We start from the raw sequence: 17,809 nt of genomic DNA, 5'->3' as shown, positions 1-17,809 counted from the left end.
TTCTTTGATCACAGACTTGTGCTTACTTACTTCCGCACCTTTCACTAGGAACTTATAATAAAACCACTAGAGAGGAGAGTACATTGCCAAATATTTTAGCAAAAAAATTGACTCCCACTTATATTCCTTCTAACTGGAATTCCCAGATAAGTCTATGGAGAAAGGAGGACATAACTCTAGCTACCAGTGGTGAAGAGTCAATCTGAAATTTCAGTTCTTGATTATAAAAAACAATTAATTGAATAATTTAATTGAATTTCACTAAAGTTCTCCTATGATGTCTCCTTATTACATGACAATAGTTTTTGTTCTCCTATGTCACACCTACCTATAAAGGATTACAATGCCCATCATAAGCATGTATCATTTGTTAGAGGATGGTCCTGACTAAGCTTAGAAAGGGTTACCACCAGCAAATTATTCATTAGATAGTGAAGACTTTTTGGTCATACAACTCATGAAGTTCACTGACTAAGCTGCAAACCGCCTTCCTGAATAAGGCACCCATGCCAAGAAAATCATGGATCCATATGTCTACTGATACACAAGATTCATAGTAGGGGTCTTGGTATCAAGGCGAAAACAGCAAAGAATGACCAAGGGAGTAGAATGACTTTGTTACTGATACATACTTACAACTGAGAAGTTGGAAAATAGTCTATGAAGAGGGTGAATGACTCAACGAATCTTAAACTGCATTAGGGAAAACATAGCTTCCAAGAATAAGGTAATAGTACATTGGGGCTATTCAGTTCAAATATGCAGCATTGTGAGCATCACACTTTAGATAGGACTGGTTAGGTTGGAAAGCATCCAAAGGATTGCAAGCAGAAAGAAGGGGCCTGGATCCCATTAATCTTGTGATTTCCTTGAAATTTGCATGTTAATTAATGGTGTCCACTTAATAAATTCACAAATATGAAGGTGTATTATTAACAAAGAGAATTCATATCCTCACCCTTGAAGTCTTGGATATTCTAGCCTTTACTATTCAAATTGCCTCTTGGATTAGTTTTGTCTGTTATTGCAAGGGTAACATTTTGTTGATGTCATTCAAGTGATGAAACAAAATTTCTCCTTCAAAAAGATGACATGAATCTGAAAGGGAGAGTCAATTTGTTGCACCAAGGATTTAAGATCTGAAAATAACAGATGGAAAAAAAATGTGCCAAATCTAAAGGGATAGAATTTAATAAAGATGTTTTTCAAATCTTCCTGTGGAGTACATTCTTTCAGTGAGTGTTAAGTGATACCAATTGGAAATTACATTTCTAATTTGTTTCTTCAAGATTCAGATTCTGAGATTCATTGAAAGATGGTAGCTGTTCTCATCCCAATTTAAATTGAAACTAATATTGATTATTAAGAAAACCCAGACAGCAGCTTAACAAAAGCAACAGTTTCACATATGTTACTGCCTCTGGCGATGGTTTGCACTTCATTCCCTGATCTATATATTGTGTATTTTTCAGGATCTGATAGCAATGATCTTTCTGGAATACTTGAGCCTTTGGAATTCCAGTTACTGGTGGCCTCCGATAAGAGCACAATGTCTCCTATGAATGATTCACATTTCTCCACAACCACATTTTTCCTGGTTGGCATCCCAGGCCTGGAGTACCTACACACTTGGATAGGGATTCCCTTCTGTTCCCTGTATCTGGTGGCTGTGGTGGGGAATATAACAATCCTATTTGTAGTACGAGCAGAGAGAAGTCTACATGAGCCCATGTTTTTCTTCCTGTGCATGCTTTCTGTCACTGACCTGGTCCTCTCCACCTCTACTCTGCCCCGAATGCTCTGTCTCTTCTGGCTTGGTTCACATCAAATTGCCTTTGATGCCTGTCTCACTCAGATGTTCTTTATCCATAGCTTTACAGCCATGGAATCTGGTTTTTTCTTGGCTATGGCTTTTGACCGTTATGTGGCCATTTGCAACCCACTGCGTCATACAACCATTCTTACTAATGCCCGGATAGCTAAGATTGGTGGGGCTGTGGTTCTCCGGGGTGTGGGCTTCTTCTCTCCACACCCTATCTTGCTCAAGCAATTGCCCTACTGTGGGACTCGCACCATAGCCCATACTTACTGTGAATTCATGGCAGTGGTAAAATTGGCATGTGTAGACACAGGTTCCACAAAGCGCTATAGTTTAAGTGTGGCCTCTGTAATTGGCTCCTGTGATGGCTTCTTCATTGCTATCTCCTATGTCTTTATTCTCCGTGCTGTCTTCAGCCTCCCATCCCGTGAGGCTAGCCTTAAGGCCTTGGGGACATGTGGCTCCCATGTCTGTGTGATCCTTGTCTTCTACTCTACAGCTGTCTTCACATTTCTCACCCACCGCTTCGGCCACAATGTGCCACCTCAAATCCACATTTTCATTGCCAACATGTACTTGTTGGTTCCTCCATTCCTCAACCCCATTGTATATGGTGTCAGGACCAAAAAAATCCGGAATTATGTTCTTGGGGCATTGAAGGTCAAGTCTGTCTGATTGTGATAGAGGTATCAATAGACATAGTAAGAGAAGCAGCTAAAATTTAGAGTTGAGGCAAGACCAAAGAGCCCATCTCTAATTTATATGTAGTGGTCCATGACTTTTTGTCAGTAATTCCTGCCATTTTACCAACTATTATACTTACAGAAAAGAAAATTAACCACCTACTTTTTAACAAGTTTTATACCATTTCTTGGGGAATCTTGAAGTAACACTTCTAATGAAGAGAAGAAAAGATGGGCAAAAAGCATTTCTCTTCTTCCTGCTATTCTACTTCCAGATAAATTCTCCTTGTTTACCATCCTTCCCTAGGGAATGGCTTATTAGAGGGGAGTAAAAGAAAGGATATTTTAAAGCCAATGACCCTGGATGACTATCTTTAAACAGAATAAGTTTCTGAATAATTGATGATGGATCATGTGTCTTTAATTCTGTGTGTTAAGAGCAAGAGAAATAGTAAAGGTATCACTACCTTTTGAGAGTTACAAATGCATGGAACATTATGTGCCAATATGAACAATCATAGGTAAACATATAGAATGAAGTATTAAATAAAGAATCCATTAGAAGAAATAATTAATCAAGAATTTATTTAGTGAAATAGGTCTTGTTTTAAGGAGCTTACATACCATGAGATAAGACAGTATGCGTGGTAAATACATGTATACACATATATGCACATATGTGTATATATTAAAATGCAAAATGTATATTCCCTGAATGTGTATATATGCATATATTGCTAAGTTATATATGAAATACATGTATATATGCATGTATGTACATTATTTTAAAATGCAAAATAAATATGTTATAAAGAAAAGACAATAGCATTTGGGCTATCGTCTTGTTTTTCTTAATTTTTTTCCATTGTCACAAGAGAAGTACAATTAGGAATATGGAAACAAATCTTATTAAATTGCTATTACAAAAATATATCTTAAATTGCTACGAGGAGACTAGAGTAATATATCTAGAAATTAATTTACTTTTCTCAAATTAGATTCTTGACAAATATGTAAATATGATTCAAAATTAGTAGAACAATTAGAATAATAATATAAATAGCAATTATTATACGAAGTCACAAGGTTATTTTAATAGATGCAGTGAAAGTCACAGAAAAAAGATTTAAAACTGATTTACGGTAAATGGTTAAAATTATATAGACAAGAAGGAACTCTAATATGATAAAAAACTAAAATCAAGAAAGAAAACATGGAAACAAAGAAACACTTATAGCTATTCATGTGAATAAGGCAGCAAAGATGTCACCCTCCTCCTTTGTTTGACATAATTCTAGAAACACTAGTGACAGCAACAATATAAGAGAAAAAAAAAGTAAAGTAATAACATCAGCAAAAAAATCAGAATAAAATATTGTTATTTACAGGTAACTAAGAGTGTACTTATAGAATAAAAGAAAATCAGCAAATAAACAATTTGGGATGATTAATTACTTAAGTAATGTATTGGAGCCAAAAAAAAATCTCCCCAAATCATCATTCTCTATATGTTACTAACTAAAAACATGAAAATACAACAATTAGAAAATTTTCATTTAAAATTATCACAAAATACATACAGTATCTGGGAGTTAACCTATTGAGATACATAAAAGATTTATATGATGAAAACCAAAGAATAATCTTTAAAGAAACAGAAATAATCATTAGAGAGAAATTCATTGCTCAGTATTTAACTATGCCACTAGAATCAAAATAATGATACCACATAAATTGATTTTCAGATTTGAAAAGTAATAGCAGACCTAATACTATATCAAGCTAATTAACCAAGAGATTTCATTCCTTAGTCAATACATTTGAAGGAACAAAACATCTGGAATATCAGGCAAGATGAGAAAAAATAGAAATAAAGGGAATACAGTATCAGCACATTTTAAGTTATACTACATAACAGTAGCCAAAAGCTATTTGGTACTAGTTTAAGAAAATTAACTAAACAATTAGAATAGACATAACCACCAAGTACCAAACAAAAAAACTAACAAAGAACAAAACAAAACATTAGTTCACTGTTATATAATCAAATATTCCTTACAGATATACCCCCCTTTTTGACAATAACCTCTTGTAAAATTAGAAAATATCTGGCAGAAATTAAGTTTAGTCCAACACTTTACATCATATGTCACTATAATTTTAAGATGTATGTGTAATCTGCACATAGCTACTATATCATAGGAGGAAGAAAATTAGAAAAAGTATGTTTCAGAACTGTGGCTTGTGTTTGAATTTTGAACCAGGGTCGGGAGAAATGAGAAAAGACAAAATAAAGAGAGTCAGATATATAGAAGTAAAAATTTTCCTTATAAATAACAAAAAGTTAGAATAAGATACTATCTTAGAAAGATATGCGAATGAAATTTTAGTGTTAAAAGTCTGAAAACCAAGATACGGTGGACATTACTACAAATATGTTATCATGAGATATTTCTCAGTTCATAAGTCATCAAAGGATATGAACAGTTTTCACAAGAGTTTAAAATTATTAGCCATTTTGGAAAATAGCGTACAAATTAACAATAGTAAATAAATACAAACAGAAGCTCATTGTTTAATTTGACAAATATAATAAAAATTGAAATAGTTTAAGAGGGACTCTGAGGAGACAGGAATAAAAATATATTTGTGGTAGAGTTATGAATTATTCATATAACTTTCCAGATATCATTTTATAATTATGCAAGAAGTAGAACAAAAGCATCCATACCTTTTGACTCAGTGCTTATAATAATGATAATATACCCGCAAGGAAGTCAAATATGGAGACAAAGATATCATGTACATACTGAAAACCTTCATAAAATCATTCTTTGTGTTAGCTAAGAAATGGAAACAGTGTCAAAAATTCAGGCATATCTAAAGAAATTACATCATATATGTATTTAATATAATATTGTTTTTAGCAATAGTGAAATGAGTAACACATGGAAAAATGGGGAACTTTGCATGAATTGATATTGCAGTAATTCCGTAATTCTCAATTATGTCTAGCTCTTCATGACCCCATTTGGCATTTTCTTGGCAGAGATACTAGGGTGATTTGTAATTTCTTTCTCCAGCTAATTTTATAGATGAGGAAACTGAAGCAAATGGTTTTAAGTGACTTGTCCAGACTTACATAGCTAATAAGCGTGTGAGGCCAGATTTAAACTCAGGAAGACAAGTCTTCCTGACTTCAGGGTTTGTTCTCTATCTTCTGCACAACCTAGCACTGTTTAAAATATATGCAATTATATAATACATGCAAGAAGTACTTATTCAGTTAAATTGAATAATATTCATGTGATGAAAGGAAAAATGTAATGGAAGGAGAATAGAAAAGGCAGAAAGACCTTGTTTCATGGCCTAAAACATATTGGTTGTGTGGCCCTCAGCAAATAACTTAACCTCTCATTGCTCTAGGTCATTCTTGAAGGCTATAAACTGCAGAAAACATATTAAGTTGCATTAATAGAGAGAGTTAGTTCATCTGAGAGTTCTACAAATGAATGAAATCAAATATCCAGGCCCTATCTTCATTCAACTAAAGATGCTTTTAAAGTTATTTATATAAACCCCATTTTTGTTTCTTGTGAAATGAGTTAAAGTAATGAGATAAAGAACATTCTGAAGAAGATTATGACAACCTGGGGGACTAGAAAGGTGTTGATGCCCTTTGGCTAGGAGTAAAACCACTGAAACACATTAAGATTTTGAGGTAAGGGGCTACTCAGGGAAGAGGAGAAAGAAGAACACTACTCTCCTCTCACTCATCACAGAAACAACTCTCAGATAATCCCAACATGACCATAGAGAATCATATAGTTTATTTATCTATATTTAACATCCTGGAACAATAACTTGGCAAGATCTTTCTCCATGTTGTCTGAAGTATGATCAGCAAGAAGAAGAGAGAAACAAAAGGAAGAGCCTTAATGCATTTGACAGTAAGGTTTCAATTTAAAAATCAGAATAGAGGAAATCTGAAGACAACTTGTCTTGGATGAAAAATAAGATACTGTTGTAAATAAAGCTGTGTGGATAGAGAGGAACTACATTGAGAACAAATTAGAGGTAGAGATAGGCAGACAAAGCAGACCATTTAACTCTCTATATGAAAGAGTAATCTAGACTTGTAAGAGTGCTGTTGGAAATCCTAAAGTTCTAAACACTGTGACAGTGCTGATTTATATCAGGATAAATCTTAAAGCTGTTATGTATACATATCCACACACACATATACATACACATACACATATGTAAATATATGCATATACAGATACACATATATACATACATATACACATATGTAAATATGTATGTACATATACAGATATACATATATTACAGCTAAGAACAAAAAGGAAGTAATTCTACTTGTAGTAGATGGGAAGATGATATTGGAAAAGGGAATGAAGATAGTACTCCTATTTTAAAAAATCTTTTTATCTTTATCAAAGATAACAGAATCAGAACTTTGTTAAGACAAACCTGTTAAGGATTTGAATTAGAAATTCCTGAGGATGAAACTGATTCTCAGAAAAGATCTCAGGCTGCTAGGGATGCAGAACTCCTGATTCCCTATGTTATATTTTACGTATTGGGATTTCTAAATCCATTCCATATCTTGGAACAATAAGGGACCTGATTCTGAAACACTTTGTCTTGATTTGTGTGTGCTCAAAGGAAGCTGATGAGTGAATCTTTCATTTTGGTTCTCCACAATAATGATGTACAAAGAAGGGCTGAGGCCTTACTTAGGGCACCATTTCATTGATTAAAGGGGTGTATCCACCCAGTTGGTGGGTAAGTGGGAAGATTTCACTCAATTCTCATTGCCAGAGGATGTTTCTGTACTTATCTCTAACATGACCACATATTCCTTTAACACTCAACACTTCCTTGATTCCTTTCCTTTATTGTCAAAACTCCCATACCTCTAGTTCTGAGCTGGTCCTCAGATCTTTGTCCCATTCCTCAGTGCTACTGGGTAGCCATATCGACAATGTGTAGGAGCTATTGGGAAAATTCCCTCCCTTTGTCCCTTAGATCACTTCCTTATTCATGTGAATGGATACTCACTTGGAGGGTGGGCTCTACACTCAGATCCAGTCACTCTTTTCATTTTGTAGGAGACAGAGTGAGGACACTGGCACTGATGGACTATAATCTGTATCCTAGATATCTTTGTATTATTTTTCCCCTGAATTTACCCCTCACTCAAAAACTCTCTTTTCACTATGCAGGACACCAATACCCTTCTAGTCTCCCAGGTTGTTACAACCTCAGAATCTTCTTCATCTCATCACTTTATCTCACTTCACATTCTCATGTCCAATCAACTGCCAAATCCAGTAAGTTTAATCTTCTCGTCTTTCATATCCATCCCAATCTTTCTACCCACATGGCTCCCACTCAAGTTTAGGCTCTCATGACTTCTCCCAAGAGCTATTACAATTGCTTCCTATTTGTCTTCCTGCCCCAAGTCTCTTCACTCTCTCACTCATTTTCCACACGATCACCAAAATGATTTTTCTAAAGTTCATGTTTGACCATGCTCTCCAACATATGTCCAGAACTTTTATTGATTAGTTTCTTGAGTTTGGAGACAACTGCATTAGATTACATTTGTCAAGTTTAAGTGTGCCCCAGCCCCTGATACATTTACCTCAGTCATTTAATTGGTGAGTCAACAAGCATTTATTAAATTTCTACTCTGTGCCAGACATCATGTTAAGCTCTAGGAATAAAAAGACAAAAAACAAAGAGCTTGGTCTAATGAGAGACCCAACTTTTTTCCCAGTAAATTTAATACATAGTGTTTCCCTTTCTTTGCAAAAATCCAGCTCTTCCCTTTTCATTTTAATCCTTGATTTAACTGACAGATATCTCCTTTTCTCACCTACTCCCATATGAGAGTTCTGATGCTTGAAATGACCCAGCTATTGAGAACTCTTTGTTTAATGGGGCGTACCCTGGGACAAAGAGTAGAGAAGGATCCGTAGCATAAATACTCCTCTCACATGAGTTATTCTGACAAAGGATCCTCTCAACTTCTGCATACATTATTTGCTCTTCTTCATTCATGTCTCAGATAGATGGTCCTAGGCTGGGCCACAGCTCCAGTTTAACTGGACTCTTCAGTTTTCTTCCATCACCCTTGTACTTCCAGGTAATGAAATATTTGCTCCCATATTTCTGTCAGAACATGGAGAAATCATGAGAAGAGAACAGAATGAAGGAAAACAGGAAGCTAAGTTAGGATAAAAGGTATGAACATGGAGTCCGAATTTCTAAAGAATTTTCATTAACTAAACAATCAAACCCTACTCTCTGGTTTTCTGTGATCAGTGACCACTATCCATGACTCATCCATTTTCCCCTTCACAAAACAAATCAATTTCAAATTGATCTTCTGTGTGTACATATATATATGTACACACATATGTATGTGTGTATCTTTACACACACACACACACACAAACACACACACACACACACACTGAGGTCTTCCTAAGGCTCACAGTGAATTATTTTTCATTATATTTTTATTCTTGACCTTTCCATGATCATTCAGGTACCTGTTCATCCATTCTGGGCAAAATTCTGAAAAAAAGTTAACTACACCATATGATGACTATCTCTACCTAGTCTTTATTTTTTAGCATGGTACTTTTAAATACCAATTCTTTCACTTGCTGTGCAGCCCTAGGCAATTGTTTAGTCTCTCTGACCCTGGGTTCTTTACTTAAAAATGAGAAGTTTAGATTCAGTGACCTTGAAAGTTTTTTTCCTGTTCTAAATATTTTTTTTGTTCGGTTATGGCTAACTCTTAACTAGTCCATGGATCATACTGCCCATGTAGTTTTCTTGACAAATATATTAGAGTGGTTTGTTATTCACTTCTCCAGTGGAGAGAAGTCATAGGAAACTGGTTGATTAAGGGTAAACAGGATAAGTGACTTGCCCAAGGTCATACTGCTAGTTAGTGTCTGAGATTGAATTGGAACTCAAGACTTCTGACTCCAGGCCCAATGTTCTATCCACTGAGCCATCTAGCTGCCGCAGTTCTAAATATAGGGTACTCAGAAAATTGCAGTCTGGTTTCAGCAACAACAAAGGGACAAACCCAAAATGAGAATGATGACAAAAATAAATGGTGTTCAGGTGAGGTCTTTTGAATATGTTCCCAGTGCAGGATAACACACTACCTACCTGTAACTAAACACAAGCTTCTCTATGAAATTCCCGACAAGAGGTTATCCAGCATCTGTTTAAAAACTCCATGCAAGATAGGACTATATACTTCCTAAAGCAGTGCATCCTACTTAGGAATAGTTCTAATTATTAGAGAGCTTTTCTTTACAGTGTGATAAAATGTGGATATCTACAACTTCTACACACTGTTCCTGATTCTACTTTCTGGAGCCAAGTATTATGCTCCACCTACATGGCAATCCTCTAAATCAGGTCTTCTCAATCTGATATATGTGCCTCCTCCCTTTTTTCCCTTAGTTCAGTCTGGAATAAATTATTTTTGCAAAAGACATGCTATTTCCTCCTTGCCACTGTTTCTTTCACAAAGTGTTCTGTCACAATTTCTTTAATAATCTACTCTAGCATTTTATCACGAAGTGACAAGTTGAGCTTATTGATGTATTTGCCACCTTTCCAATTTGCCAACTCCATTCTCTTCACTTTTCCGAAGGTGATGAGAACATTATTCTTCTCAAGTGATAGTGGCTTAGTGATCATATGTTCCAGTCCTTTCAATGCCTGTGTTTCCAGTTCACATTGGACATGTGACTCAAATCCATCCATTACAGTTAGGTGATCTCTTATTATGGCTTTATTCATCTCAGCAATCAAGTCCTATTCACCATTTTCCATTTTAAATGTTCACTTCCCTTGCCAGAGAAAACTGAAGCAAAATAAAGTTTGAGGTTCTGCTTTCCTTCTGTTTCCTTTATAATTATCCTCTATATTATCTCCCCTCATGCCAAACAGATTTCCATACACTGTAGTAACTTTAAATTTTGGTGGGAATTGAATTTAATAGCTCTTAAATCTTTCTGCTACTAAATAGCTTCCCCATGACCTCAGAACTATTTCAAAGAGGCACACAGGCATTGTCTATTGAACTCTTTAGAGAATGAGTTTATAAGCAGAGATCCAGAAACCCTGTGTATAAGTTTCAGGGTAATAGTCATGGCAGGGTGGGGCTGGGGGATGGATATACTGACATGTATGTGTATATATATATGTATATATAGATATACATAAATATGTGTATATAATAATATGTGTTCATAAACATGTTTATATGTACATGTATACATTTATAAATATATTTTATATACATATCATTAACACACATATGTGTGTATATATATATGTACGTATGCATGTATACATTTCCTTCCATTTACCATATTATCAAGGGGCTCCATTGAAAATGTTAAGATTGTCCTTTTCTAGTGATAACTGCAGAGTCAAATGGTGTTCTTTGGGAGTAATTTATACAAGGTCTTCCAGAGTTGCTCTATGGAAACAATCATTTGTGATATAGCATCATTATTCACTTAACTGTCATTTTTAGTTGTAATTGCAAAGGTCCAATTACTCTCTTTAGGTGAATTTTTACATACTTTATTTTAAAACCCATTTACTATTTATCCTTCTTCTCCTATACTTTAGTATCAACCTTCCATCAGACTGAAGTATAATGATGTACTTTGCAAAACTTTAAATATTTTACATCAGTGATGTTAAATTCAAATTGAAAAGGGTCCCCTGTAACTGTACATAAGTATTATTGTAGGCTGCATGTTAATGGAGAAAATCATACAATCACATTATCTGTACATGTGTTGTATTTTTATTTTGTAAATATTTTCCAATTAAATTTAAAATATGTTGCAGGCAGTTCAGATGTATTGCAGTTGCGAGCATTTGATATCTGTGTTTCAAATTATCTCTTAAGGCAGTCCATTCTCCCATTAACAGACCTCACTGTTTGAGATTGATTGATTGAATAATAGTCCCACCATGACATTGCTGTATAGTGGAAGAAAGCATTGATTCTGTAGAAAGAGAATTTGGGTTCAAATTCTATCTCTGACACTTTACCTTTAGCAAATCATTTAATCTCTCTGGGTCTCAATATCATCATCTTTAAAATAAGTTTATTTCTTTTAGACTGGAGGAATTTTGAGGTTGTTTTACACCAACAATTCCCTCTCTCTCACCTAGTACTGTTTTTCATTACTATGGTGGGTAAATTTAATTCACTGCTTCAGTCTACAGAAAATGATTATGCAGTTGCTTAGTTCGCAAAATCTGTAGGCTAGACTTTGAGTAATTCCTTAAGGGAGAAATTGTCATCAGGCAGTTGGAGATAATTGGCAGCTATAAGATGATAGAGGTGACTTACTTAGCTGGAATTCAGAGTTACCTAGACCTGAATATGGTCTGAAAAAAATGCCAGGAAGCCAGAACATGAGAGGAGATGCAGAAGGGGTCACTTATTTACTAACAGGCATAAAATGAAAAACATTGGCTTAAGAGTCGAGAAACTCAGAGACAAGCATTAGATCCTCTGCTTTTCTAGAGTGTGACGTTAAACAAGTCATTTCAACTTTTTGAATCTGTTTCTTCATCTTCGAAGTGCGTGAACTAGAAGACTAATCAAGTGATTTCTCAAGTTCATGAAATTCTACTATCATATTCTATTTTGCTTTGTGGATATTTTATGTCTTTTTTTCTGCAATGATCTCTATTTAGTGAATTTAAATGGGGAAGAAATTCCTATGGCCACACCTATTTGAAGACGTCTGGATAAACTCAGTTATACCAAAAGCAGGTAAGAAACAGTAGCAGTGGTATAGCAAGAATAAGTGCTACTCATACAAATCTAAGGTGTGTACCCTAGCAGAAAGAAAGAAAAGAAAATCTTAAATAAGTCAGAGTCTAGGCATCAGCTTAGGTTTGAGATAGGACTGTAAGACTATAGATTGAGACCTAGAAGGCAGATCACCTATTCCAAATTCTTCATTTTACAAATGGGGAAACTGAAGACAGGAGGAGTTAAGTGCCTTCTCCAAGGTAGTAAATAGAGATGAAATTTGAACCCAAAACCTTTGATTCCAAATACAAAAGTTTCTGTACACCACCTCTCTCTCCCAAGTGTAATTGCATCTTTAAAGGGAAGATAGCATTGGTTGTTGAACCCATGATTTTATTGGTATAGAGCACTCTTGAATGAGGAAATTCCCTATACTAATGTAATTCAAACTCTTCACTGCAGCTTATACTCTTAGAGAGTTGCCCAGCAACCTCAGACATTAGACAACCTGTCCAGGAACACACAGCCAGTATATGTCAGAGTCAGAATTAAGATTCGAACACAGGTCTTCCAAAATGTGAGGCTACTTTTCTATCTACTATGCCAGGTAGTCTCTATAAAAGGAGACAGTGTGCAATAGGAGCCCGGGATGGCTGATGATTTCCCAAAGGAAATACGCACAATAAACTCAAATCAGGATCCAGTTCACAAGCATACAAGTAATAAATGAACAGATAAAGTGATCTACTTACACACGAGGGAAGTGACTCACCAGTGATGCATCTTTCGAGTCATTTCTTTTTTTTTTCTTTTTCCAGATGGATTCCAAACAGATGAAGTACAAGAAAACACATATCACTTAACCTAAGTGCTTTTTATCTGATGATCTATTTATGCTTAATTTCTCTGTGACTTTCAGTGAATAGATCCCTTCCTCTCTCCACCCCCAGCTAGGAGTAAAGTGGGATGTCCTCTTGTAACAACTCCATTCCCCAGCCAGAGGTATTTGTATTGGCTGGGATTCCAGGACTGGAGTCTTATCATGGTTTGTTCTCACTGCCCTACTTCTTAGTCTCCATTACTGCTCTCACTGGAAACATCACCATCATATCCATCATTCATGTAGAAAAGAGTCTCCATGAGCCCATGTTTCTTCTGCTGGCCATGCTGTCATTTGTTGACCTGTCTTTAGTTAGTGCAACTGTGCCACACATGCTAGGCATCTTCTGGCTGGATGCTAAAGAGATAAGCATTGATGGGTGCCTCATCCATATGTTCTTCATCGCATCTTTCTATGACATGGAATCTGGCATTCTTTTGGCCATGGCTTTTGATCATTTTGTAGCCATCTGCAATCCACTGAGGTACATAACCATATTAACTAATAATTCACTGGTGAAAATGTGGCTTGCAATCCTAGCAAGAACTATGGTAGAGCTTATTCCAATGCCTATCTTAGCCAAAACCTTGACCAGCTTCCGAACTAACATTATTCCTTACTCCTATTGTACCTACATGGCTGTGGTACAGATTTCTTGTGGAGATATATCTAACTACATTGTCTATGGTTTCATGATTGTTGTAACTTCTATTGGTATGGACCTACTCTTTATCAGCCTCTCCTATGGGATGATTCTTCGAGCTGTCTTCCACTTTCCCTCTTGGGAAGCACGGCACAAGGCCCTGAGCACATGTGGCTCCCATCTCTGTATCATTGGCCTTTTTTATTCACCTGTTGTTTTCTCTTTTTTGACTCAAGCATTTGGATATCAAATGCCTCCTAACATCCAGATTATTGTTGACAATCTCTACTTCTTGGTACCTCCCATGATCAACCCCTTAATCTATGGGGCCAGAACCAAGCAAATTAAGGAACATGTCCTCCAAGTTCTGGCTTGCCACCCAAAATAAGGTCTGGGGCCATGGTAGTCTGATTTTAAAGGGTACTTGTGAATTTGGAAGGTTTGTAAGAATGGCTGGTGGAAATAATTCTAGTCATAGGAAAACCATATTCAGGATAAAGAGTCTTTTCTGGGGTCTTTGGGCATAATTTCAGATTACTCTCCAAACTGGTTGGATCAATTCATAGATCCACCAACAATGAATTAAAGTCCCAATTTTTTCACATCCCCTCTAACATTTGTTGTTTTCCCCTTCTATCACTTTAGTCAGTCTGCTATGTGTAAAATTATATCACAAGATTGTTTAAATTTGCATTTGTCCAACCAATAATGATTTTAGAGCATTTTTCATTTGACTATAAATTGTTTTATTTCTTCATCAGAAAATTGCCTGTTCATGTCCTCTGACCATTTATCAATTGGGGAATGACCCATATTCTTATAGATTTGACACATTTATTTATATTTTTGAGATATGCAACTTTTACTATCAATAAAATTTTCCTCCAGTTTTCTACTTTCCTTCTGATCTTGGCTGCATTTTTTTAAATTTAATGTAATCAAAATTGTTCATTTTACATCTCACGATGATCTTTATTTCTTGTTTATTCATATATTGTTCACCTATGTTCACATGTTCATGTTCTTTAAATTTTCTTGTAATATCTCCCTTTATATCTAAGTCATTTATCCATTTTGACTTTATCTTAGTCAATGGTGTAAGATATTGGTATATAGTCAGTTTCTGCCAGATAGCTTTACAGCTTTCCCAACAATTTTTTACCAAATAATAAGTTCTTGTCCCCAAAGCTTTAGTCTTTATGCTTGTCAAACACTAGGTTACTTTATTTGTTTGCTGTTGTAAATTGTATGCCTACTCTGTTCCACAGATTTACTCTTAGCCAGTACGACATAGCTTTGATAATGACTGTGTTATAATATACTTTAAGAGCTGGTACTGCTAAACTTATTTCCTTTACTATTTTCATGGATGCCTTTGATATTCTTGACCTTTTTTTCTTCCAAATGAATTTTGTTATTATTTTTTCCAAAGCTCAGTAAGATTTTTTTTGTCATTTAATTGGGATGGCATTGAACATATAGAGTAATTTACATAAAATTATCATTTTTATTATATTGCTCATGCCTACCCATGAACAGTTAATATTTCTCAATTTATTTAAATCTGAATTTATTTGTACAATTTTTTTTCTTTATGATTTTGTTCATATAGTTTCTAGGTTTCCTTTGGCAGTTGTACTTCCAGGTACTTTATACTGCCTAGAGTTTTTTTAATGGGGTATTTCTGGCTATCTCTTCCTACAGCATCTACTTAGTGATACATAGGAATACTGACTATTAACATGGGTTTACTTTATAACTTGCAACTTTGCAAAATTATTAATTATTTCAATTAATTTTCAATTTCAATTTCAATTAAAATTTTAGTTGAGGCTTTAGGATTTTTCAATTATAACATCATATCATCTGCAAAAGAGCTAGTTTTATAACCTCACTGCTCATCCTCATTCATTCTATTTCTTTTTATTTATTGCTAGAATTTTCAATACAATATTGAATAATATTGGTGACAGTGGGCATCCTTTTTGACACTTGATCTTACTAGAAAGGCTTCTATCTTATCCATATTACAAAAAATGGTTGCTGATGGTTTTAGGTAAATGCTTCGTTTTGATTTAAAGTCTACTTGTATGTAAACTTTCAAGTGTTTTTAATAGAAATGAGTGCTGTACTTTATCAAATGCTTTTTCCGAATCTATTGATATAATCACATGATTTTTGTTACTTTTATTATTGATCTAATCAATTATGTTAATAACTTTTCTTATGGTAAACAATCCCCTGCATTCCTGGCATGAATCTCTTTTAGTTATAATGGATAATATTTTTGTATATTGTTGTAATCTTTTAGCTAGTATTTTATTTAGGATTTTTGCACTCCATTCATTAATAAAATAGGTCTATAATTTAATTTCTCAGTTTTCACTCTTCCTGTTTTAGGTATCAGTTTCATATTTGTTTCATAAAAGGAGTTTTGTATTTTTAAAATAATTTATTTGCTATCGGAATTAGTTGGTTTTAAATATTTGATAAACTACACTTGTCAATTCATCTCGTCCTGATGTTTTTTTTTTTTTCCTCCGGAAGCTCATTTATGGATTGTTCAATTTATTTTTCTAAAACACATCTATTTAGATATTGTATTTTCTCTTCTGCTAATCTAGGTGGTTTAATTTTTTGTAATTTTTTTTTTCTATTTCACTTATAGCATTGGACAAAATAACTCCTTATGATTAGGTTAATTTTATCTTTGTTAGTGGTATATTCACTTTTTTCATTTTTAATACTAAAATTTGGTTTTCTTCTCTTTTAAAATCATATAAACCAATGAATTATCTATTTTATTTTTATTTTTATAATACCAACCCCTATTTTTACTTATTAATTTAGTGACCTTCTTACACTCAATTTTATTAATTTCACATTTAAATTTTAGGATTTTCCATTTAATATTTATTTCGGGGTTTTTAATTTGTTCTTTTTTAGTTTTTTAAATCGTGTACTCAATTCATTAGTCTGTTCTTTCTCTATTTTGTTGATGTAAGCACTTAAGAATATAAATTTTACTCTAAATACTGTTTTTGCTGTGTCCCATAGGTTTTGATATATTGTCTCATTATTGTCATTCTCTTTAATGAAGTTATTGATTGTTTCTATGGTTTATTCTTTAATCTACTCATTTTTTAAAATTAGTTTGTTTAGTAACCAATTAGCTCTTTTCTATGTCTCCATGGTCCCTCATTAAATATATATGCATATATATGTATATATATAATATGTATATATGTGTATATGCATATATATACATATACATGTATACATAATATACATAGCATTGTGATCTGAAAAGGAAGCATTTAATATTTCTGCTTTTAGCTACAAAATGTTTATGTCTTAATATATGGTCAATCTTTGTGAAGGTACCATGTACCATTGAGAAAAAGGTGTACTTCTTTCTATTCCCATTCAATTTTCTCCAGATAGCTATCATATCTAGCTTATCTAAAATTCCATTCACTTCCTTGACTTCTTTCTTAACTGTTTCTATTACATTTATCTAGTTCTGAGACTATTATAGTACTACTATTTCTACCTGTAATTAATTTTTCTATTAAAATAGATGCTAGATTATTTGGTACATATAGGTTTACTATTGATACTGCTTCATTTTCTATGATACCTTTTACCATAATGTAATTCATTTCTCTCTTTTAATTAAAATTGTTTTAGCTTTACCTTTGTTTGATATCATGATTCTACCACTGCATTTTTTTCCATTGATTGAAACATGATAAATTCTATCACAGCCCTTTAACTCTGTATGTGTATCTCTCATTTTAAAATCTGTTTTTTGTAAGCAACATATTGTTGGATCCTGATTTTTAATTCAATCTGCTATCCATTTCCATTTTATGGGTGAGTACATCCCATTTACATTAAAAATTATACTTACTATTTGCATATTTCCCCTCATCCT

The 17,809-nt window shown here is 34.1% G+C and overlaps 2 protein-coding genes across 2 annotated transcripts; both read left to right on the top strand.

Moving 5' to 3' along the window:
• The first annotated feature begins 1,549 nt into the window (after nucleotides 1-1,549).
• Nucleotides 1,550-2,494, top strand: LOC118836596 (olfactory receptor 52D1-like). The gene has a single exon (XM_036743839.1). The coding sequence runs from the start codon at nucleotides 1,550-1,552 to the stop codon at nucleotides 2,492-2,494; it is 945 nt and encodes a 314-aa protein (XP_036599734.1).
• A 10,821-nt stretch (nucleotides 2,495-13,315) lies between these two features.
• Nucleotides 13,316-14,260, top strand: LOC118835886 (olfactory receptor 52B2-like). Its single transcript, XM_036743179.1, has one exon. The coding sequence runs from the start codon at nucleotides 13,316-13,318 to the stop codon at nucleotides 14,258-14,260; it is 945 nt and encodes a 314-aa protein (XP_036599074.1).
• Nucleotides 14,261-17,809: the final 3,549 nt, after the last annotated feature.

The sequence above is a fragment of the Trichosurus vulpecula genome, chromosome 2 (assembly GCF_011100635.1).
Source record: "Trichosurus vulpecula isolate mTriVul1 chromosome 2, mTriVul1.pri, whole genome shotgun sequence".
NCBI classification, from domain to species: domain Eukaryota; kingdom Metazoa; phylum Chordata; class Mammalia; order Diprotodontia; family Phalangeridae; genus Trichosurus; species Trichosurus vulpecula.
This window is presented reverse-complemented; position numbering and strand designations above follow the sequence as displayed.